This window comes from Erpetoichthys calabaricus, chromosome 2 (assembly GCF_900747795.2).
Source record: "Erpetoichthys calabaricus chromosome 2, fErpCal1.3, whole genome shotgun sequence".
Classification (NCBI taxonomy): Eukaryota; Metazoa; Chordata; class Cladistia; order Polypteriformes; family Polypteridae; genus Erpetoichthys; species Erpetoichthys calabaricus.
Window position 1 is genome coordinate 252,080,120 of NC_041395.2, and position 23,961 is coordinate 252,104,080.

At 37.0% G+C, this 23,961-nt stretch overlaps 1 protein-coding gene across 3 annotated transcripts in view; it reads left to right on the forward strand.

Annotated features, from left to right (window-relative positions):
* exoc6 (exocyst complex component 6) overlaps positions 1–14,684 on the forward strand; it is a 180,423-nt gene extending 165,739 nt beyond the window's left edge. For 2 of the 3 annotated variants that reach the window (XM_028795360.2, XM_028795361.2), the window contains 2 exons: positions 11,598–11,710; positions 14,243–14,684. In XM_028795360.2, coding sequence (XP_028651193.1) covers positions 11,598–11,710; positions 14,243–14,375 — 246 coding nt within the window. In that variant the 3' untranslated portion in view covers positions 14,376–14,684. Of the gene's footprint in view, positions 1–11,597; positions 11,711–14,242 lie in introns of those variants that run through there. The other variant, XM_051922833.1, reaches the window with a different exon arrangement.
* The last annotated feature ends 9,277 nt before the right edge of the window (positions 14,685–23,961 follow it).

A 23,961-nucleotide genomic window follows, 5' to 3' on the forward strand; every position in this document is an offset into this window, starting at 1 on the left:
TAGGAGGAGATGCATTTGGGTTCACTATAAGAAATGACAGGCTCCTTATGCTGTTTTAACTTGAGGACTTGGTTTCAGAAAAGTATACTGCCCTGTGGGAGAAAGAGGTTTAAAAGGATTAGTTTGAACCCAAATAACTTTTGACTTCTTCCTGGCATGCAAGTCAGTATAGTTTTAGTGATTGTTCTGTGGCAATTTATTCATCAATTATTAAAAAAAGAAACATAATTAGAATTGTAGCTTAGTGGAAAGCTTTTAAAAGGAAGTTAATGAGTTTTTAATGTTTTAAGGCCGGTAACAAAACAAACACAAACAATTTAACATATTTCAATTAAATCACTCATAGAACCGTGGAAGCAAATACCTTTATGTGCATAATGATAGGCTTTAAACACATTTCAAATGACAATTTCCATTTTAATAACTGTGTGAATGAATTTATTCTGCACATTTTTAATTACAGTATAGGGTCATGGGGGAAACTACTTTTCCTCTGTCTTATTTTGACAAGCTTTACAGAGGCAATATTTTTCTTTTTAAGATGTGTTAATATGAAGATGCTGAGCTACCGGTAATTAAAAATTGAAATTCTACTGTGTATACCAAACATTCTTTAAGTATCTGAATTATTGTAAATTCTACTATTTTTTTAGATTCAATTAGAAAAACGTACATTCATTGTGTTTTTACTTGTCTTGAACAATATGAAGACAACAGAGTGCAATCTCAAATCCCAAGCTTCTCATCTAAATGTTTTGAGAAAGTAAACCTATCATAATTGTATCTATTGGCCTAACACCTAATAGATACATAACATTGTATTGTATAAATAACTCACAGTAATGCAGCGTCTGAAATCAGAAGCATCATTTTCCATTTCTGCTCAGTTTGTTTTATACACCTTCAAGTGTAATACCTGCTCAGTATTTTAAAAACTATTAAAATTAGTACATTCCAGCATACTGATTGTTAAACTAAAACTGTATGTTTTGATTCTTCTCCAAAAAAAACATACATTTTGGCTCCACCTCTGTAGGTACACGTAGAACTGGTGAAAACAAAGTGCAATAATGAATTCCTGCTGGATGTAAATGCAAATACGCTTGTTGGTACAGTTTGCCACTAAAGTACACTGGATATGTACTGATGGATTAGAATCTACAAGACTTGATTTGAGTCATTTTCAGAACAACGGCAAACATAGAGGCATCTATAGTCCTTCACTAGATCTACTATCTATTGTCTTAACTTTCTGTAAACATTAAACATAATGGATATTAAAAATATTTTAAATTTTGTAAACAGATATAAAGAATTACAGTGTTAAAAGAAGACATATATGCAAATACATACTTTCTGAAACCTGCTTATTTCAATTTAAGGTTGCAGGGAGCCAGAGAAGCACTTGGCCTAAGGAAGGAAACAGCTCTGGCAACCCAAACACATGCGTCTTTGGGAATGCAGAATGAATACCCATAAAGGAAATGATTGGGCATGTTCGTTAATAAAGAAATATAATTAGGCAGTTGCCACCATCAATATCAAAATACAGCTTTTACTACTATATTTTGTCAGTAAATGTAGGAAAAATCCAATGAAAGCTGCAACATCCAGTACTTAATAAACTGGTTGCCTTCATAAATGTACCTTTCACAAGGTAAGTGTTTTGGGGGCAGCCTGAAAGAAAAAAATGAAACCAAAGTTTGACACTTCATTGGTTTGGTTTGCAAGGTTATTAAACTGCAGTGTTTGGGTATAAAAAGTTGTTGCTCCTCAGTGAACTCAAACCAGTTTAACAAAATAGGTAGGGTAATCTCTCCAAATAATCTGGGTAACAATCAAACATGTTTAAGACAGGCTTGCCTAATTTAAATCTGACTAACTTTAGCCTTTACTGTCAAAATGAAATTTTCAGTATACTGGTTCAAGAGGCACATAATGCTACAGTGACTTGAGATTTGTGATAGCTTCCAAAAAAAATGGTCATAGCTATTAGTCTAGAAGGAAAATCCACTTCTATGGCACTGGAACTCCACAAAACCACAGTTAAAGCCATAAAGTCTTACTATAGGTGATGGGGACATCATTCAATCTTTCCCAGTTGCATATCTTCCCATAACTCTCCCAAAGTTATACATTTTCCATGAAGTCGTAAAAACCCCTTGAATAACATTTAAACATCTGTAGATTTTGTTTAAGGTCTTTACTCAGAAATGCACCATAAGAAATACACTGGAAAAACATGGAATCCATGGTACAACAGCACCCACTGTTAGCTTATAAAATAACGTGAATGCTTTTCTCAAATTTGTTAAACTGTATAAGGGTAATAATCATCACTCCAAGGAGCAAAATTTTGGCCTTTACACTACAACAAAGTAAATTCATACATGACAAGGATTATACAGATTATACCAATAGCAACAACAAAATTTAGCTGTCCATTTTTTTTACCTGTTTTGTTCCAGTTAATGGTTATTGGGAACCAAGGCAGGGAGCAGTCCTGGATGGCATGCCAGTCCACCTGATGGCACACTAATGCCCGTGCATATTCACACAGGTATAATTTAGAGTCCATAAGTGACGTGGCAGGCTAACTTCGGAATGTCAATGAAAATACGAAAACCAGTCTAGCCAGGGTCCAAGTGGTGTGAGGATGCCAACAGCAAACATCAAATGTATACAGTCTTCATTTGGGATGATTGGGAAATAACGATTGTAAACATCAAAAAATGCTCCTAGTCCAGAAAGATTTGCCTATATAAATAGGATTTCTGTCCTTTAGAAGAACTAACACTTTTGTTTTGAGAACAAGAGTTTATGTTTAAAATGGACAAGTTTTATTTTTGTCATGTATTTTTTAATATTTGAAAAGGGAAGTTTCAGTTCACTTTCTAACTACATATTGACTTGATAAATAATTATAATTATCACCCAATAACAGTTACCTACTGTAACTCTGGTTAAAAAGTTACACTTACCACTATTACATGAAAAATGTGTATCTGCACATCATTATATATAAAGCTAGTAGAACACCTCTCAAAATGAGATGAATGTTATTCTTGAAAAACATTAATATATTAAAATTATATTCACTGTGGATATCCCCAAAAACAAGTGTACTGCACATTATACTTTTAACTCTTTGAGGGCTGAATAGTTTTTCTATTGGAAAAGCACACAGAGCAATGGCTTCACATATAAATCAACATAAAACGTCTGTGGCTGCTGTTTGCACCTGTTTGGAGTCTTTGACAGCAGCACCTGCGCATTGTAATTGGTGGTCCTCCCAGGCGAACGTTGCTGTAGGCCCATCAGCTACAGATCATGTGCATCAAAGTCAGAGTCATATTTTGCTTTGTGTGTTCGCTTAGGTCTCCTGCCAGATGTTGAGGTTGGTTGCTTTTCACTACTCATGCACATGCAAGGAATCGAAAAGCTAACTTTCCTTCTAGCAAAGAGAGTCGAACTAAACCGTAAACTGTGAGTTTTGCCGCAGTTTACAGCTGATTACCATCCCCTACCCTTGAATTTCGACAAAAGTTGACATCCGCCCTGAAAGAGTTAATGAGAGAGAGCTTATATTTTATTTGTTGTTGTTGACCTTTACTGTTGAACTTTTTGATTTAGTGTGACAACAATGTTTGTACATACTAAGGTGAGGTGTAAAAACAAACAGTAGTGACATCATGTTCTTAACACTCTTTAAGCTCCACATGTATTACAGAACAGTGAGCAACAGGCTAAGCAGTGTGATTGCCTTCTTATTTGGCAATAGGTTAATCGCCTACACTGGTTATATGGAGGTCAGATGGCGATGTTTTTCTCCTCTGCAGGCCTTGTAGATCATCTTCTATGTGTTTTAATAACAGCCTTCTCTGCAGTGTTAATTATCCCTATAGGCTGTGAAAAAACACCATTTATCTGTTCTAAGTGTCCTGACATGTTTATCAGTCAAACTGAAGCTAACAGAAAAGTAATTACACATACAATTAGGTTCAGGAGTGACGGGGCGATTAAGAGTTAATTAATTGTTTAAGATACTTGGGACTTATTTTCTAAAATCTAATTAGGCCACGTTTGCCTCTATTCTAAATCTAATTTACATAAAGTGTAAAAAATAAAAATTAGAGTCACTTGAATTACCTCTGCTGAAAAGCCATATTTGTCTTTTAAATTTAAATTAGTTGTAATGTATGGAAATAATGTTCCAGTACAACCAAATGTATATTTTATAGAAGGAAAGATATTCCTGATTGCTTAAATGTATTAACTATGCTAAACTTATTTAGCATCAAGACATTAGGCATTTTTAGAGATCTTTACCCTAGTTGCTGCTTTGCAAATTTTCCATTTCCAGATCTTTATGCCATCTTAAGGGATTAGCCATGTAAGACGCAGAAAAATGTATTTTCTGTCAGTCATCTTGATGATTTTAACTAAGCTGTTTAATGACTACTCTTTTACCAGTTCTGTCTTTAAGACTAAGCTTTGCATTTTTATCTGGTTTAGAATTAAGTTAAAAGCTAGCTTTTTATCTTTCCTTTTTCCACTTTTTTCATGAAAACATCTTAATCATACAATTACTGCTGAATTTTACCTTTAGCTCTTTAATTGGTAAATTAATCAATCCCTGAGAGAGCAGTGCAGATGCATTTTTGAGCTTTAATAAAGACCATTTTAATTTGTAATTAAATATCAACTACAAAATATTTTGTATAATATTATTTAGTATTAGTTTCAGCACATTTTTCTGTTTTTGCCAGTCTCTCATGCACTTTTCTGAAATTCAGATTTTGAGTGCATGCTTTATAAGTAGAGTATACATTTGTAGGCTTTGCAGAGATTATCTTTTCTTAAAGACAGTTGCCATTGTTTATTTCTTTATGCCAGACATTTTTTGCTTTTGTATGAATGTAATAGTAAAATCATTTTCTCACAACTGTACAAGTTTTCCCACTAACCAGCGCTAAAAACACATAAATAGCATAAAAATCAGTTTTAAAGTTCACCTTAATTTTATTGTACTGATTTTGCTGAAGTATTTATTTTGCCATTTACCGTCTCCATTCTCCCATGTGTGACATTTTTAAAGTTCACAGTAATGTACTTCTTATGCTTATGTGAAAGACCATGTACATTTTAATGTACTATGAACTTTACACAGAGCAGGCTGCAGGAGATTTGTCCTCCAAGACATAAAGTAATGGGACCATTCACAAGTGTGATTTTATTTTTTGTATGCAACATCACAGCCTTTTTGGGATAGTTGACCAGCACAGAAAGGGACCTAATTACAATTTCCTTCCAGTGTATCATTCTGCATCGTATTATTTCCTTGTTTATGTATTTACTGTCTCAATGCTGAAACTTTTTAGTATGTGAAATAATTTACTGGAATTTTCTGTATTATATTTATGGATGTATTTTGTTAACTGCACTTAAGATTTTACCGATTTAACCTTTTCAGAATAGGTATTATTCAGGTAGTCACTTGATAATGAGCACTCAAATCCAAACAGAATTCAAACAAGAATAGCTCCTCTTTAGGAAATATTGTTATTTGCACTTGTGTTTGACTGTTTCTGAATCTGCGGAATGGGAGCAAAAGTAACACTTATTAGCAAATAGAAGAATATCATACATGTTCAAGGACAGAGTTTAGATGAACCACTTATAAATACATATATATTGTTCTTTGCATTTATATATTGTCCCTATAATTATTGGTGTATTAAAATCAAGCTTCGAAGTGATACATGTGCATTTGTTAAAATGGCTTTAGTGGATTAAAGAAATTAATTAAATATATAATTGGAGTTAAGTTAAAGAGTATTTCCTCCTCGAGGATTTTATGCGACTTGGCTTAAGTTTCTTTAAATTGCTGTGACTGGTTTGATGTTTGGCCTCAGTCAGAAAACTATTCTTGAAAAATGGAGAGGTGGGGCAGGGGGTCATGCTTGAGCACTATGACATCCTCTTCACCACCTGCCAGGCACCATGCTTTGCTTTGAGGAGGTCCATACATACACTTCAAAAGCTAATCACAGTTACTTTGTTTTAAAAAATAACTGATCTTGGCTTCTGTTATACAGTTTTTTTCTGAGGTAATGACAGTGAAAGCGATGTTGTGATTTGCTCTTACTATTGTGGCCAATTCAATTTGCAAAGGCTGCCATGGGAAGGAGTAGAGTGGACTTATGTAGTGTGCAAGATAAATTTTGATATTAAGCAGGTTTCTCTGTGTTGGTGCGGCACTTACATCAAAAAGATTGAACCTCGTAAGATGGTATGCAGACTCCTATAACTCTACTTTATAAAAAGGTAGGCCTTTTCTTGTGAGACAAGGTGTAAATTGTACTTAAGAAATATTGTGAGGTAAGGCACATTTTGAAGAATTAAATTGTGACTAAAATAAAGTTTGAACACCACTACGATATACCATTTGTCACAGATATGGAACATTAAACTGTTTACTTTTGTTTTTGAAGTTAGAGCACCATACTTGATTTTGTGTGAACGGGCCTTTTACCAGCAACGTTGAACTTTCTGAAGTAAAACAAACACAAAGATCCCCATTTTATGTAGATGGCCAGTTAGTAAGCTGAGCCTCTGGACACCGAGATACAAATACAACAACAGATTCTTATGCTTTATATAACTTGTCATTAAACAACAAATTATATTAAATGTATGTTGATTATAAATCTAATACTGAACTGAACATATCATATACTTATAACATTTATATTCACAAAACTATGTAACAATACTTTGTAAAAAGCAGAACTGTGTTAGAACAAGGAGGAGGAAATCAGACATAAAGAGTAGTAGAGTAGTTAGTTCTTCCTGTGATAACTAGAAGAATATGATATATAATATATATAATTCTGCTTTAGTTATCTTATACTGTTGTGAGAGGAGAATGCTCACACAGCACAACACTTATTGACCAAATTAAATACAAATAGCAGTTTATTAATAAAGTAAACTCAAGCTGAGAAATGACCACAAAAACAAATTGGGTGAAGTGAAGCGTATCAGTGTGGCTCCCTCTCTAACCCTGTGCCATCATGAAGGACTCTTAGCAATCCGAGCCCATTTCTTTTGTGCCTTTGTCCTGAACACCCCTCCTCACTAGTGATGAAAGTGTTTTAACATAAATATGAAATCTGCTTGAGTAGCCCAGATATTTTTTGAATTGAATTATTTATCTTCAGTATCTGTATCCTCACATACACTTGCCATCAGTTTTCTGCCATTATTTGTTCAGCTTTTTGTTCAGTTTAACAAAAAAAGCCTACAAATAATAAAAAGATATACAGTAAATAGGAAACTAAAGATGTTGATTTTTTGTTTTCCTGATGTTTCAAGCAATTGATTTTAAATGATTTAAACTACTTTATGATAATTAAGTGTTTTATTTTCAACAGTATATCAAACAGCCCTGAAAGGTTCACCAATCATCTCACGTTCACATGGATTTCCTCATAGAACTCTTATGAATCCTTCCTAGCAATGATGTACTGGCCGTTTGCACTTTTATTAAAGAGCTTGGGCAGCCCTGGATAAATTGTACATTTCTCCGATTGTCTTAAGTTAACACATACTGAGTGCATACTTAAACATTAGCTCTGCACATTTTAAATTTACTCTATATTTACTTGATTTTAAGTTTAAAGTTTAAAATAATAAAAAATGTTATGTTATATGCAGATGTCAAGCAAATTTGAAAGTGTTTTTTATTGTTCAGGTAAGAGCTTTCTGTTCTTGCTTTAGGATTTTCCCCCATTCTTCCTTGATGTAGTCTTTCAGCTAAGAAACCATCTTTCTGAATTCAGTGCTTCTTTTAGGTCTTCCTACAGATTTCTAATAATATTTAAGTTAGTTTACTGTGATGACCATTCCAGAATCATAACATTTTGTTTCTATAAGTATTTTATGGTTATTTTGAGGTAGGTTTTGGATTGGTATTTTGATGAAGTGTCAGTCATCTGTTCAGCTTCGACTTTTTCACTGGCTCAGAGACATTGTATTGAGCTGAATCCATTGTTAACTCTGTCAACACAATATTGTCGATATCACTGGCTGACGCACTGACCCAATGCACAACAGGACAGCATAATGTTCTTTTTCAAATGTTTCATCTGTTTCTCTCCCAAAGTATGTATGAGGCTGTGACCAAAAAGTTCAAATTTTATTTCATTAGCCACAACACTTTGTTAAAAAAAAAATGCTTAGTCTGTCCTTAGCCTTGTTATTTTGCATGCCTCAAAAGAAGACTTGTTCTGATAAAGTTGTGTGAAAACTTTCTATGCAGATCATTTTTGTACAAGCACCGCAAGCACAAGCACAGCGGATGTGTGGACTACTGACCTGGACTCAGTTAACCCTCTCCATAGGGCCTGTGCAGTTCAGTTAAACTCAGTTTAATTTTATATAGTGCTCTACACCCCAATAAATAACACCTGTGTTTTTTCTCTATTCACAACAAGTAGTTATCATCTGTTCATTCTTTTAATTCAATGACACAATTATTTAAGGACACACAAGGAGAAATGTGATTTGGTCTGAAAGAAATCTATAGCAAGGTGTTGCGTACATACAGGTGAAAATGAATATTATGTTTTCCAGTATCTTTGAGTGGAAGCATATAAAAAAAAACAGTCTGAGCATTGAGCCCTATGAGACACCATGTCTGACTTCTGAAGATAATGGAGTATTGTGAAAACATTTGTGTACACGCTAAAATTGATTTAATATGGATGAACTAAACCATGCAGGGATGGTGCCTGAGTGCCCAACATAATTTTCAAGCCTACATTATATAACCGAATAGCATGGCCATTGGTGTTGAATGTGCTTACATTTAACAAAATAATTGCTTGACATTTTCATTCATCAAATATTAAAATGTAATATACCACATAAGTTAATGCAGCTTCTGTACTGTGGCTAGCAAGAAAACTAGAATGGAACTTAAGTAGCCTGAAAGGTGTTATGTGGCAACTAGTTTTTCAAGTACTATAGAAAGAAAATGTAAATCTGAAATAGGTCTATAATTGTTATGTATATTGTGGTCTTGTTTTTACTCTTTTAACAATAGCCCGATGACTGACACTTTTAGCGCATTAGGAACTGTGCCAGACAGTAATGTTAACAATGGATGCTGCTGGGACAGAGATTGAGCTTTTCAGTAGTTTTGTTGGGACTGGGTTTAAGAAATTAAACCTATTACTTCCTACTTTATTATCAAGTTAAAGTTAATAAGGTGAGAAATACAGATTGGCACTACAAGATTTAGTTTGCAAGATGACTTTGAAATTGGGATGATATTTGAGCTCAGGTTTATACAGTATGTCTGACCAGTTTCCACGCAATTCCTTACTTTCCATGTACTATTAATGATTTTTCTTCCAGCGGAAACTTCAGGCTGGATATGTTCAGATCAGTTTATAGCCTTCCCTGGCTTTGTAAAATCCCTTATCTTCCTTTTCAAATCCTTAGTCTGATGTTTAGAGCAGACTGGGGTTACATCATCCTTGGAGGTCAGGAAAGTCAGAGTATTTATTGGGCTCAACAACTGACTTCTCTTGGCTTAATTTAACGTCTAACAAAATACATTTTACTGTGTAATTTTTGGTCATTTGAATTCAGCATAAAATAGGAATTGTGCATTAATACGTGTAGAAACATGTAATATCTAGTTTCTAGTTTTTATCTCTCAAGAATCACTGATAGATGCATTTTGACTAAGGATTCCCATGCTACTGCATACAGCTGGCTGGGTAGAAAAGATAGATGTTACTATTGCAGACGAACAGGTGGGAGAGAAGTGAATCCCTGGACAAAACAAGCACAAACCCACCTCATTTACCCCTACTGAATGGCATCACTATACTATAGCTCCCTTAGTGGCGAGGGATCCACTCCTATGCCCTTCCATGCTTGTCCTCAAAACAAGAAACATGTTTCTTTTAGAACTAAAAACTTTTGCTCAGTTAACAATTTTTTCTTCAAAACAAACACAACTCTGTCATTTTGCTCCACAATAAAAAAGTTTGTGTTTCCTTTTATTGTTTATTCTCTCTTTCTAAATTTTTACTTCTGATGAGCAGCTTCCCACTTTGACTTGTGTATTTAACGCTCCACCAAGGAATATGACCCTACTAAGTGTATTGATACCATTGGTGTCTTTGAAATAACAACATCATACATACTGCATCTGGTATTACTGACATGTGACAGCTGCCAAAATGCTAGCAAGTGAAACAACAAGATGAAACAGATATCCCAAAAAAAGGCAAAGACTTCCAATAATGGTCTGAAAGTGCAAATCAAAGCTCCAACATCATAACAATAACCTTGTTTGCATGTCATCTGGCTATGTCTTTGCCCTGGTTCCTGTTTTTGACCACCACATATACTGACCTTAAATAAGCTGCATCATGTTTCTGTGTCCTCTGACTTTAATGTCTTTGGAAAGCAGTTAACCGTGAGATCACATGGGGAGGTGAAAATGTGACGTGAGATGGAAGAAGCTACTTTAGGCTACATCACGGGGAGGTGAAAATGTGACGTGAGATGGAAGAAGCTACTTTAGGCTACAGTGGTGCCTGTCCCATATTGACCCCTGCCATGTGCCAGAACAGGCAGACTCCCCACAATTTTGAAATGGATTATCAAGTTAGAAAATGGATGGATGGAAGAACATGCAGCTGCAATAATGGTGTACATTTTGTAGTTCATAATTTTCTAACATGTTTTACTGAACGGAAATTACTTTCACCCATCCTGACATTAGGATTTCTCCAACTCACACACATTGGCATTGCTGATGGACTGCAAAGGTTAAGCTCTTCCACAGATTCTTCATTGGACTTTGGTCAAAACTTTGATTTGGACATTCAAGAACATTTATATTTTGTCCTGAAGCAATCCAATGTAGATAAGGCCATTTACTTTGGACTTTTCTGCTGCAGAAGTGCTGGTGGTGACAGTATAAATATTAGTAAGCGGGACAAGGAAACTTAAAGAACAGGATAATTCAGTAATGCAGTTTCACCTATAAACAATTAGTTTTGAGAATGTGACTTTCAAATAAGCGATTATCTGTACAAAAATGTAAAAACGGCACTTTAAATCAGCCCAACATTTTCCCTTCTTATCTCTTTATGAATACACATTCGGTATATTATTAAAGCTGGATGATGAGTCATGGAGAGCAACTGTCAACTCCTCTCTTATTTGTACCTTTGAGTACTCTTTGTCATTTTCAAATGAACAGTTTTAAGGAATCAAATTAAAATGCAACATTGAAAAAAGAAAATGCAATATTGAGAAGTATGAGACACCTTTAGAAGTAATAATGCCGATTTATAATTTCTTGCAAAAGATATTTTTTATAAAAATGTGAAGGCCTGAAAAGCGGTAGTGAATGGCAGTGTCACTGCAAACAGTAATACAATTATAATTGATTTTAAATGTTGTAATTTTACAACACCTTATTTTGTAGTACAAATAAAACAGTTTGACACACAAATTTTGATTAAATTGCTAAACCTCTCACATAATACGTTGTTCTTGTTTTTCAGCTCCTTGACCTGTTTATGGTTTGGGACTGGTCCACGTATCTAGCGGACTATGGACAGCCCACCTCCAAGTACCTACGAGTAAACCCTTCTACTGCTTTAGCACTACTGGAGAAGTAAGTTCTTCTAGTTTATGAAAATAGTGTATGATGTTTTGATGCTGTTTATAACAAAACAAAATAGACTTACAAAAAAATCAATAAATACACACTACATGAATGAGGCAGACACTCCTGTTCAAATTGTGAATTATATCCTTCTCATAACTTTCTAAGGTAAAGTATCAAATTTAATGTGTCAAGGGAGTGTCTCTTTTAAATAGCATGTGCCTTTGCAAATTTTAACCAACAAGACATGAAATATGTGTGAAAACTTTTTTTTTTATTAGATTCTCTTCCGTTCTAAGACCAAGTAATCTCCACTGCACAAAGACCGTCTTATTGTCTTCCACACCATATTGTACACTTGCACAGAAAACATACTGGTTGGATTTTTAACACTTAGTGGCCACATATCTAGGAGCAAGAAGAAGAGCCCAATTTCTTTCAGGCACGGATTCAACAACTTGTTGGAAACATTCCTTAGGGCATTTTGGTCTTTGCTACCTCGAGAACACCACACAGGTCCATCAGAGTTTCCTGTCTCACACCCATGCTACCAACCGTGTCTCCCATCTCATTAAGATGTTCTGTCAGACAAAGGTCTGGGTACTATGCAGGTCATTGAGGTAAACTGGCATGTCCATGGATCCAGCTTAAGATAAAGGAATGCATCATAAAGCATGTTTGAAAAAGGGTAGACGTCATTTTATGTGTACTGTCAACAGCAATTCTTATGTATGCTGTGACACTGAAATAAGAGTGAATTGGTAATAAACCATTTAATGTGTCACAAGAAAGCATCTCCCACATCAGTACAGTACCACGCAACGTTTACTGTTGACACAAAGGAGCATAGATTCAGAGATTCATGCTGTTAACACCAAATTGTTGCCCTTCTATATGCATTTTACAACAGTTATCTACATATGTCAGATCAAGCAACAGTCAGTTTGGACTATTATTACCTGCCCACTGGTGTCTCATCTTCCTGTTCTTCGCTGAAACGAGTTAAGCCCAGCATGCCTGTGACACTGCTGTAGTTAGTTTTGTTCAGTGTCAGGTATATTTTGCTTTCAGGGCTGCCTTTCAGAACACCACTGTTGTAAAAATCTGTTATCTTAGTATCTGTAGCATTTTTCTTTTAGTTTCAGGGTGTTTGCTGTGGAAATGTGTCATTATAAAATGAAAGTTGTTATTTTGAAAAGGGCGCAAACGTTAAACCTCACATTCAAATAAGCAGCGTGTTTGGAAACATGCCGAGCTCTTCCATTTCTGTCTCTTTGGGAAAGCAACATTTTACAGAAGGTTGACTGTTGGAAAATTGTTTGTCTGAATGTGAAGCCTAAATGCACACAAAATCTTTATTGAAGGGAATGTAACCCACTTCATTGATTTTTATGAAAAAAACACATCAATTATTGTTTTTATTCTTCAGAAAGTATGGACAGTGTACTAGTGATGCTTTGTTGCTTAATCCCAGCAGACACTTTCTACCAAGAAACAAAATAAGATATTAAACCTGTTCAAATGGAAAAAATGTACAAGAATACACTTTGCTTAATGCACTGTAGTCTTTAAACATGCACATCATCAGGGGTCAGTCAGTGAATATGAAAATAAAATTAGTTTAATATTAATATTAGTAATGTCTGTTCCCACCCATTATCGATCATGCTTTACCTGGGTCAGGGTTGCAGTGGTGCTGTGTACATTACGCATTTTGTTTTTCTCTTTTCTTTTGCAAGACAGATACACTTAGTATGAAGTGCCTTTTAATTTTATTGTTGGCTTGTTAAAATATCTAATTTAAGATATAATTAGATTCTGTTTTTCACCTGCATTATTATCTTTCTTTAATTTAATATTATTTATTGTATTAGTATGCTGCTGCTGGAGAATGTGAATTTCCCATTGGGATTAATAAAGTATCTATCTATCTACCTATCTATCTAAGATAACCAATTTATTAAGCCATACTTAAACAAATCTTTGAAAAACAGAAAGCCCAGTTTAAATGAAAACCAAAGTTTATTACTTATTTCATTTTTAATAGCATGCATCGTTATTAGATAACTTAACAATAATGTGATTTCTCCAGCCAAAGGGAGTTCAGAACGAGACAATGGGGTACACGGTGTAACTTTTTTGCTGTTGTCTATGTCTTGGTCCAGAAATTAACATGATTGAAACAATGAAGCATTACTACTGTATCAAACGGGTGTTACTTTTATTTTTAACTTATAGTTTTGCACTTTTTGGCTCATGTTGTACCTGTCATAAGCTTTATTACAAATTGAGAATTTTTTTTTGGTTTTGGCTATATAGTTAAGCACTGAAAAGCAGCCCCTCAGCTAAAATTAAATTAAAACTACCTGGGATAGATTTCCAGAGTCTAGAAGCTGACAAACTGAAACAATTCAGATCTTTATCTGTAGTGTAAAGTAATCCTGGAAGTCATTTGGTTTTATTTCTGAAGCTCAGTAAGAGAGTGCTTTACCAATATCACGTTACTCACCTTTTGACTTTGCATTTATTGTTTCTTTGCAGAATGAAGGACACTAGTAAAAAGAACAACATTTTTTCCCAGTTCAGGAAAAATGATCGTGACAAGCAGAAGCTAATAGAGACAGTGGTGAAGCAACTGAGAAGTTTAGTGAATGGGATGTCACAACACACCTAACATCCTTAAGATTTTTCCCTTGAGCAATTTCAGTCAGTAAATGGATTTTTTTTTCCCTTTTTCGGTGGGATGCAGTGTAAATACGAACTATGAACAATTATGAAAGACTGAAACATAAAAGCAGTACAATGTTTTTTAATGTATTTTTAATGGATAAGAACTATGTTTTGTAAATCGTGAATGTGCACTGATTGTACCTACATGCAAAGAGTGTTTCAAAACAAAATTAAGAATGTATCTTCTTAGGGATAATGAAGTCACAACCGACTGATATCTTAATAAATATTTATAATGTCTCTTCATGCCGGATTTAGTTACGCACATGTCTCTTATTGTCTTTTTAATCATTACGTTATTGTGGCCAGTGACACACCTCGATAAATCAGGCCACATTGTAATCAGAATTCCAGCTTGTTTTACTTATGGCTGCTTCTCATTCACACACAACAAGAAGGGATAAACAATAAAAGAAAGAACAATACAGCAGCAAAGAAGGGTGCAAAAAGGTCTCTAGCAGGATCTATGAATCTGAGCCACTGTGGCAGATCCTACCTGCACCCTTCTCCCTCTCCAAACAAATCTCACTGTACTGGAAAAATGGTAGCCTCTGTATAGAACAGCTGGTAAGGCTAGAAAATGCAGAATTAAAAGAAATACATAAAGCAATAATTACCATTTTGAACCTTGCAAGACCACCCCTTCAATATGTATACTTGTTTTAATGTTGTACCACACACACATGGAACACTACCTAAAATTATCTGGTAATCCACCAAATGATATAGAAAACAAGATGGCAAAATAATAAAAGATTGTGTGCCATACTATGTGGAACTGGATCCATTGAAAGCTTGATGTAACATGAATGAAGGCAGATTTAGGACTTGGCAAATTATTTCTTTATATTATTAGTAGTGCTGTTATTCATTGTATGCCGGTCAGGCCTGGTAGTCCCAAACGTGTTGTGAGGGTCTGCTGGGAACGTCTGGCAGAGCCCTCTGTCAGAAGTAGCTTCAACTCCCACCTCCGGCAGAACTTCGACCATGTCCCGAGGGAGGTGGGGGACATTGAGTCCAAATGGGCCATGTTCCGTGCCTCTATTGTTGAGGCGGCTGACCGGAGCTGTGGCTGTAAGGTGGTCGGTGCCTGTCGTGGCGGCAATCCCCGAACCCGTTGGTGGACACCGGCGGTGAGGGATGCCGTCAAGCTGAAGAAGGAGTCCTACCGGTCCCTTTTGTCCTGTGGAACTCTGGAGGCAGGATGGATGGATGTTATTCACTGTGGGGGGGATTTTCCTTTTCTTTCTTACATGGTTTCTTGATTTAGGATAATTAGATGCAGGCAGAAAGTTTAAACCAAAAAAATGGTTTGTTGAACTAGTGATGACGATTAGGTAAAGGGTGGATGATTTGTTTGGAAGGTAAAGATAATCAAGTTTAAGAAGTGTACTGGACTGCTGGGGTGGGCAAATAATAATAATAATAATGTTGAAAATGTAATATTCTGGGTAGTTATATCATGTATCATGATCATTATAACATTAGTCTTTCACAAATTATTTATTGTGTGCCTACAGCACACGTACTTCTGTGTGTAAGCCCATCATGCATTGTGTACTAGTGACCAAGAGTGGCCGGATCAGTCAACATGTGATTAAATTGACCAAAGTAAGCCAGACACTGAAGCAATAATGCATTTGAATAACAGAGCTCAGAGCTGATGTTTTAAAGATGCCCCAATCCCACAGCAGAGCTACTGTAGCACAAATTGTTGAAAAAGGTAATGCTGGCCATGAGAGAAAGATGTCAGAATGTACAGTACATTGCATCATATCTTGCTACATATGAGGCCGTGGAGCTGCAGACAGGTCAGAGTTCCCATGCAGACCCCTGTCCACTGCTGAAAGCACCTACAATACTCAAGCAAGTACCAGAACTGGACTATGGAGCAATGGAAGAAGGTGGCCTGGTCTGACGAATCTCATTTTCTTTTAGATCATGTGGACGTCTTGGTGCATTTGTGTTTTTTTACCAGGGGAAGCAATGGCAGCAGAATGCACTATGGAAAGAAGGCAAGCTGGCAGAACTGTGATGCTCTGAGCAATGTTCTGCAGGAAAACCTTGGGACATGGCATTCATGTGGATGTTTCTTTGACATGTACCACCTACATAAAGATTGTTGTAGACCACATGCACCCTTCATGAAAATTGTATTGCCTGATGGCAGTGGCCTCTTTCAGCGGGCTAATGTGCCCTGCCACACTGCAGAAATGGTTCAGGAATGCTTTGAGGAACACAACAAGAGTTCAAAGTGTTGACTTGGCCTTCAAATTCCCCATATCTCAATCTGATCAAGCATCTGTGGGATGTGCAGGAAAAACAAGTGCAATCCATGGGGGCCCCACCTTGAAACTTAAAAGCCTTAAAGGATCTGCTGCTAACATCTTGGTGCCAGATACCACAAGATATGTTTAGAGGTCTTGTGGAGCTCATGCCTCGACGAGTTAGAGAAGTTTTGGCAGCACAAGGGGGAACTAAATAGTATTAAGCAAGTGGTTTTAAGGCCGTGGCTGATCAGTGAATATATACATACATACATACAGTATACATACAATATACTTATGGTGGATTCAGGAAATATTCAGACTGCTTTACTTTCTGCACACTATATTATGTTGTTGATTTAATTTTAATGAATAAGTTTTGAACATTTTACCAACCAACATAACATAATGACAAAGTAAAAACATGTTTTAAGAAAGGTTTGCATATTTATTAAAAATCAAAATTGAAATTCCTGATTCATACAGATATTCAGATCCTCAATTCAATGCTTTGTAGAAACCCATCTAGCAGCACTTACAGCTGTTCTTCGGTAAGTCTCCACAAGCTTTGCACACCTGGATTTCGGCAGTTTATCCCATACTTCCTGGCAGATGCTCTCAAGTTCCGTTAACTTGGATGGGAAGTGTCTGTAAACTGCCATCTTCAGGTCTCTCCGTAGAAGTTCTGTAGGGTGTCATGCATGCGTATGCCAGGGAACTTCCTTCCAGATTTTGAGGAGGTAAGCAGTATTACCCCAGGAAGAGAGGGGGCACTGACTCTTACATGATCTTCTTCTTTCTCTTCAGCATTGAGCCGCTGCACAAAGGAGACACGTAGCCACGCACACAAAGCCTCAAGAAGGCCCCATCCCTTCCAATCCTCTCAATACATAAAGACGTTGCACCTGGAAGGTGGCATTGCATTCTGAACCGACAATTGAGGACGGAGCTGTGACCTTATTTTATTCTTAGGAGAAAAGCACATTATTTACATTTGTTATTTGGGTGCTAACAGCGGCCTTTTTTGTTTCAACTAAACAGGGTGACCTAGTTGGTACGCCAACTATTTTCTAGAGTGTTCTTCTCTACTTCCCAGCCGCAGTATAGAGATTTGGCTGGGCCACTCACAAACAGCAGGGGCTTGTCCTGAAATCTTGGCTGTATGCTTCAGGTCATTGTCATGCTGAAAGGTGAACTGTTGTTCCAGTCTGAGGTCATGTGCACTCTGGAGCAGGTTTTCCTTAAAGACCTCTCTGTATTGGCTGCATTCTTCATTCTCTCAACAGTCTCCCTGTCCCTACAGCTAAGAAAGAACCCCCATAGCATGCTACTGCTGCTACTATGCTTCCACATAGAAATTATGTTAGGCAGGTGATGAGCAATGCCTAGTCTTCACCAGACATAGCTCTTGGAGTTCTGCTCAAAGAGTTCAATTTTCGTCTCATCAGACCAGACTCCTTGAAATGCTGTTTGGCAAACTCCAGGCAGGCTGTCATCCGTTTTACCTCTACCATAAATACCTAAATGATGGAGTGCTACTGAGATGGTCATCCTTCTGACAGGTTTTCCCATCACAGCATATATAAAGATCTGTTGGAGTGACCATTGGGTTCTTAGTCACCTCCAAGACCAAGACCCTTTTTTTTGCCTGGTTACTTAGTTTGGCTGAATGGCCAATTCTAGAAATTATTGAGGTAACTGTTCTCCTAGGGACACTCAAAGATTTAGAAATTGTTGTATACCTTTACCATGATCTATGCTTCACCACCATTTTATCACAGAGGGCTAAAGAGAGCTCCTTGACCTCCGTGGCTTACTTTTTGTCCTGATGTGCAGTGCGAAGTCCTTATATAGATAGGTGTGTGCCCTTCTAAACTATGTGTAATCAATTCAATTGGTCACAGGTGGACTCCATATCCTAGACACAACACGAGGAGAATTAAAGCAAACAGGATGCAGGGAACGACAATTTGCAGTCTGTGATCTGAATACTTATATACATGACAGATTTCATTTGTTGTTTTTTACTGAATTTGCCAGCCTTTCTAAAAACAGTACAGATTGATAGCGAAAATGGCATGTTTAAGCCATTTAAAATGTAATCTTCAACACAATGAAGTGTGCAGAAAGTGAAAGGATCTGAACAGTTTCTGAATACATACAGTACATATATCCATCCATCCATTTTCCAACCCGCTGAATCCGAACACAGGGTCACGGGGGTCTGCTGGAGCCAATCCCAGCCAACACAGGGCACAAGGCAGGAAACAATCCTGGGCAGGGTGCCAACCCACCGCAGGACGCACACAAACACACCCACACACAAACACACCAGGGCCAATTTAGAATCGCCAATCCACCTGTGGGAGGAAACCGCAGCACCCGGAGGAAACCCACACAGACACGGGTAGAACATGCAAACTCCACGCAGGGAGGACCCGGGAAGCGAACCCAGGTCCCCAGGTCTCCTAACTGCGAGGCAGTAGCGCTACCACTGCGCCACCGTGCCGCCCATATATACTGTATATAAATAATGTGATAAATGAGCCAATAATGATAAGATGATATTATAATGTGATTAAACGTTAGAAAAATATTAAATCCTGGGAGTAGGCAAATAATGCCCATGGCCAGGAGCTGATGGCCAGCGGCCTGAGTGAGTCAGTGCAGGCACAAGACTTTTCAAATCCTGGGTATCTTCAAAACCAATCTGCAGGATGAGCACATCCTTCTAGATGCCTACTTCAGAAACCAACTCCCTTTTTTCTTTCTTTTTTGCATTTTATTAATTTTATTAAAATCAAACAACATTCCATACAAGCAAGTCAAGTTTAACAAAACTAGGTTCGAAACAAATCAACCCCCGCCCATGAGAAAGAGAGCTAGAGTAAAACATTTAACTAGTAAAAATAAGTAAATAGACAAATTAATAAATGAATAAAAATAAACGGAATAAATAAGAGGGGAGAGGATCTGATTCCTCAATTTAAAATGCTTATTCTAAAATGTTAAGATTTATGCAATCCTTGCCGAATACCCAAAAAGGACCCACTTATGTTGGATGGTGAGTAGCCAACCCCAAATCCTATAATAACATATATGTGGTATGAATATTTGAGCTGTTGTTAAAAGCTGTTACAATATGGCACAAAACTGACACTTTCATTGTACTGAATAAAACTGGCTGTGAATTTTGGCTAAACCCCAGAAAAGCCGGAGAAAGGGCAAAGCCAAAACAGAGGCAAACCAAAGTAGCAAACAAGGCCTATCGTCGGCTCTTCTGTTTGGAATGCCTCCATTTTTTAACATTATGTTTTCTTTCATTGGTGTACATCTGTTCATGTTGAAAAACTGAAAGTTGGAATTGTAGTTATAAAAATAACAAATTCGGTCTGTCTGTGCAGTTACTGAAACTGGCTAAAATTAAAGAGACTGACTGATATCATCTGAGTAACTGTAGCTAACATACTGATGGACCTCATAGAAGACAACTGTGAAGAAAGGCTCCAAAGTAGAAGACCCAGCACTTAATAACAATCATTTTTGCTATAAAGTTCCATTTAATATCAGTCTCCTTCATTTCATGACAGGCTTCCAGGTACAAACTTGAAAGTAATTTACTCAAACTCACTGACGACATGCATTTCAAAGAACATTGTTTCGTTGTACTTTTATCTCAAAATGTGATATACAAATGATGATTTTATTAATTGTATTCTTTTGATACTGCAAATAGTACCACATCATCTGCGTGCGGCGGCATTAACGAACAGGGTGTTATTAAGTCGCATCTGTTATTCCTTACACTAAACTTGTTAGGTTCTTTAAAAGAGCACCCTATGCAGTAACTTAAAGCAACTTGTTGTGACTTTCAATATTTCTGGATACATTTATGTAATGTGTCCCTTCTCATACAAATGTTCATGTTTAAGATAGAAAAAGTCCAGTTCCCGTGGGCGCATTCATCAGCTCATCCCCATATCTCCATTTCAAACCAATTAACTGTTAAATGCATTAATTTGCGGCACGGGTTTTCTTTGAAACAAAATATTTTTATAGTAATGCCAGCAACCACAGTACATTGCCAATAATCAGTATAACGGATGATGTCTTTATTAGAGGCTGACACAACATGGCACCTGAGATGCCGTTCGATAATTAACGCTGATGGGGGGGGGGGGGGGGGATTTGTCAGCAGATCCCAGGCAGAGCGTGGGGTGCAAATCCATTTCCTTAAGCCGAGTTATGCAGCTCTTGGTCGCGGGGAGCCGTTTCGTTTTAACACGTGCACAGCTGGAATGAATCCTTTAGACGAGCTAAATGAACGTTGACAATCAGCTTTAGTGCTCGTCACGGATAAAACCCACGGGATTGCCTAGAATAAAAGCATTTAAAAACTTGTTACTATCTTAATACTGTATTAATCTATCAAAAAGGAGTTGGAAAAATATTGATATTCAGCTGCCTTCACAAACCAAAATATTAAAGGCCCATAATCCATCGGTCTACACGTTATACCTAAACTGTGTCTGCGGAAGGAGTTTGGATTATTGAGATTTCATGCCCCTTAGCATAGATGTGCGTCTGCGCTCGTGGACTTCGACGTGTGGGGAGCTTCTTCGGTTTCTGCTGGTTAACTGTCGAATGTGCCCTAAGCTTTTGAGAACAAAGAAGGCGATGGCTCTGGGGAGTTAAGACCATTCAGCATGCTGCGACTTCCCACTCGGCCACCTACGGCCATTACCATTAACATCCCCTCCAGATCAAACAGGTCAGCATTGAATCGTGTGACGTTCGGATACCCTCTTCATTTGTGCATCGAGGTAAAGCGGTGTGTTCTTCATTAGGGCAAACACGGATGCAAATATCAAATCCAGTTTTGTCAGGCAAGAAAATAAATTGATTAAATAACGAATGAAATGAAAATGAGGACACTTAGAAAGGTGGACCTCAAAATATGACAAAATACGACTAAAGCAGCGTTAACGGTAAACCTCAAGGCAATTAAAATATGGATGACTTAAGTGCCCTAATGGCCGCTGACACCGTTGATCTTTCATAGATAAAATATTTTGTCCAAATTAGTTGTCTCTTTGTATTTTTATTCATGCTGAATGTAGAGAAAAGCCAAGCAAAATGACACCTTTTATTGGCTAACTAAAAAGATTACAATATGCAAGCTTTTCAGGCAAGAAGGGGCCAGAGTTGCCTCGAAAGCTTGCATATTGTAATCTTTTCAGTTAGCCAATAAAAGTTGTCATTTTGCTTGGCTTTTCTCTACATTCATAATGGCTAACACAGTACAACACCCTAGTACTATTCATGCTGAATAAAGTTTTACCTTCCTCTTCTCGTCTTTTGACACATTTGTCATCTGACAGATCCAAGATCCCTCAAGCTTCTCGAAGGTTAGCGATGTAGCTGCAAGAGGTGCATTCCTGATATGTACCGTGTCTAACTGATGTTACTAATAATAAGAATAATTAGCGCATGCCTGTGTGGTCGGAGTTTGCATATTCTCCGTGTATCCATCTAAATTATTCACTGGACACACCGGTTTTCCTTCCACATCTCAAACATATAGGATACGTTAATGGGTGACCTTCAACTAGCAAGCTGGATCCAGGGCCAGTTTCTGTCCAGTGTTACCTGGACAGTCCACCACTCCCAACACTTAAAATTGGATTGTGTGGCTTTAATGATGGATGGACTTATAACAAAGATTCCATAGCGTACAGTAAATAGGTGTCCCCTTTGCAATAAGGAGATTATGGCTTCGCTTCCCAGTCCTCCCTGCGTGGAGAGGGCTTTGAGTAGTGAGAAAAACTTTATATAAATGCAAAGAATTAATTATTATTAATAATAATAATATTATTATCTTGACCACGTGCTGGCGGTACAGTCAAAAGCTAGCTCTTGTCTTGAACCCAATGCTAAATGTTTGGCTTCGGTCTCCGCAAACCATAGATCAAGAAAATCTCAGGCATGTACATGTGGTTGCGTCTCGCGTTAACAAAAATAGTCGAAACGCTTTTGGTGAAGTGGCGTGGACGCCTCTGTCCGCCCTTCGGGCCCCAAAGCACGACCTCAAATGGATACTGACTGTATGAAGGCCTGGAAGGCACCTGGACTTGCGGGCCTGTCGAGCCAATGAAGATGAAACTTAAGGACACATCACGCTCAACAGGTGTCAAGTCAAGTGCCACCATACCCTCCAAACCTGCATCATTAAAACTATTAAATAAACTAGATTGGCTCAGGTTCAAATTGTCTACACGTTTTATTCAACTCAGGAATTAATTTACTGTGATCTAAAACGGATTTAAAGTTACTCTGTTTCACATATAACAAACACTAAAAACTAATTAATATGTATATACTTGTCTAATACATACATGTAGTTCACACCACAAATTTTACTGTAGTTCATATTTTCGTTTTCGTGTACTGTATAGAAACGAAGGTGAGAAAATTAAAGAAAACTAATACGTAAGTATCCGGAACTGTAACTAAAATGTGTTTTTTTCTCGTCTCCTGAAAGTTCGAAAGTATCTTGTTCATTTTTACGGCACTGTTTACTGCATGCATTGCTCAAATAGTGTTTAGTTCAAAAGTTGCTTTTACCAATTTGTGCATTCGTTAGAGATAAAAAAAAACAAATAAGACATGTTCTGGAATTAATAAGTAAATGAACGCCTTGTCTTGTATGTCCATGTTCTTCCTCTATAGAAAACGTGTGTTTTCTACATTCTTTCTTTTTTTTCTATTGACGATACCAGATCCCGTTATATTATGTGTTATCAAATAGGGCACTTGAAAAAATAAATTACATAATCAGCAGGAAAAAAAACTGACCCACGTGGTATGGGCTCCGGCTCCCGGCGTTCCCAAAGGTTGATTCAGCGGGATTCGGACAACTTAAGGATCATTTGATTTGATTCATGAAAGCATTTTATTTTACGTTATTTGTAAATGATTCCTAAGATGTGTAGCTCTTGTGTGTGTGTGGTCTTCTGGTAGCAGGGAAATCCCACTCCAATCCAATTATTAATGAGGACATAGGTTTTAAAAACTCGATTCAACTCTTCTAGTAAAGTGCAACTTGTCACAATCCAATGTATACTAGTTTACAGTGAATCGGTTAGATTTAGATAGGCTCCGATTTCAATTAGCCTAACACTATTATGCATAAAGGCAAATAATGTAAAAAATATTATGGATGACAAAAAAACGAGGACTACCGACACCTGCATCTGTTATATA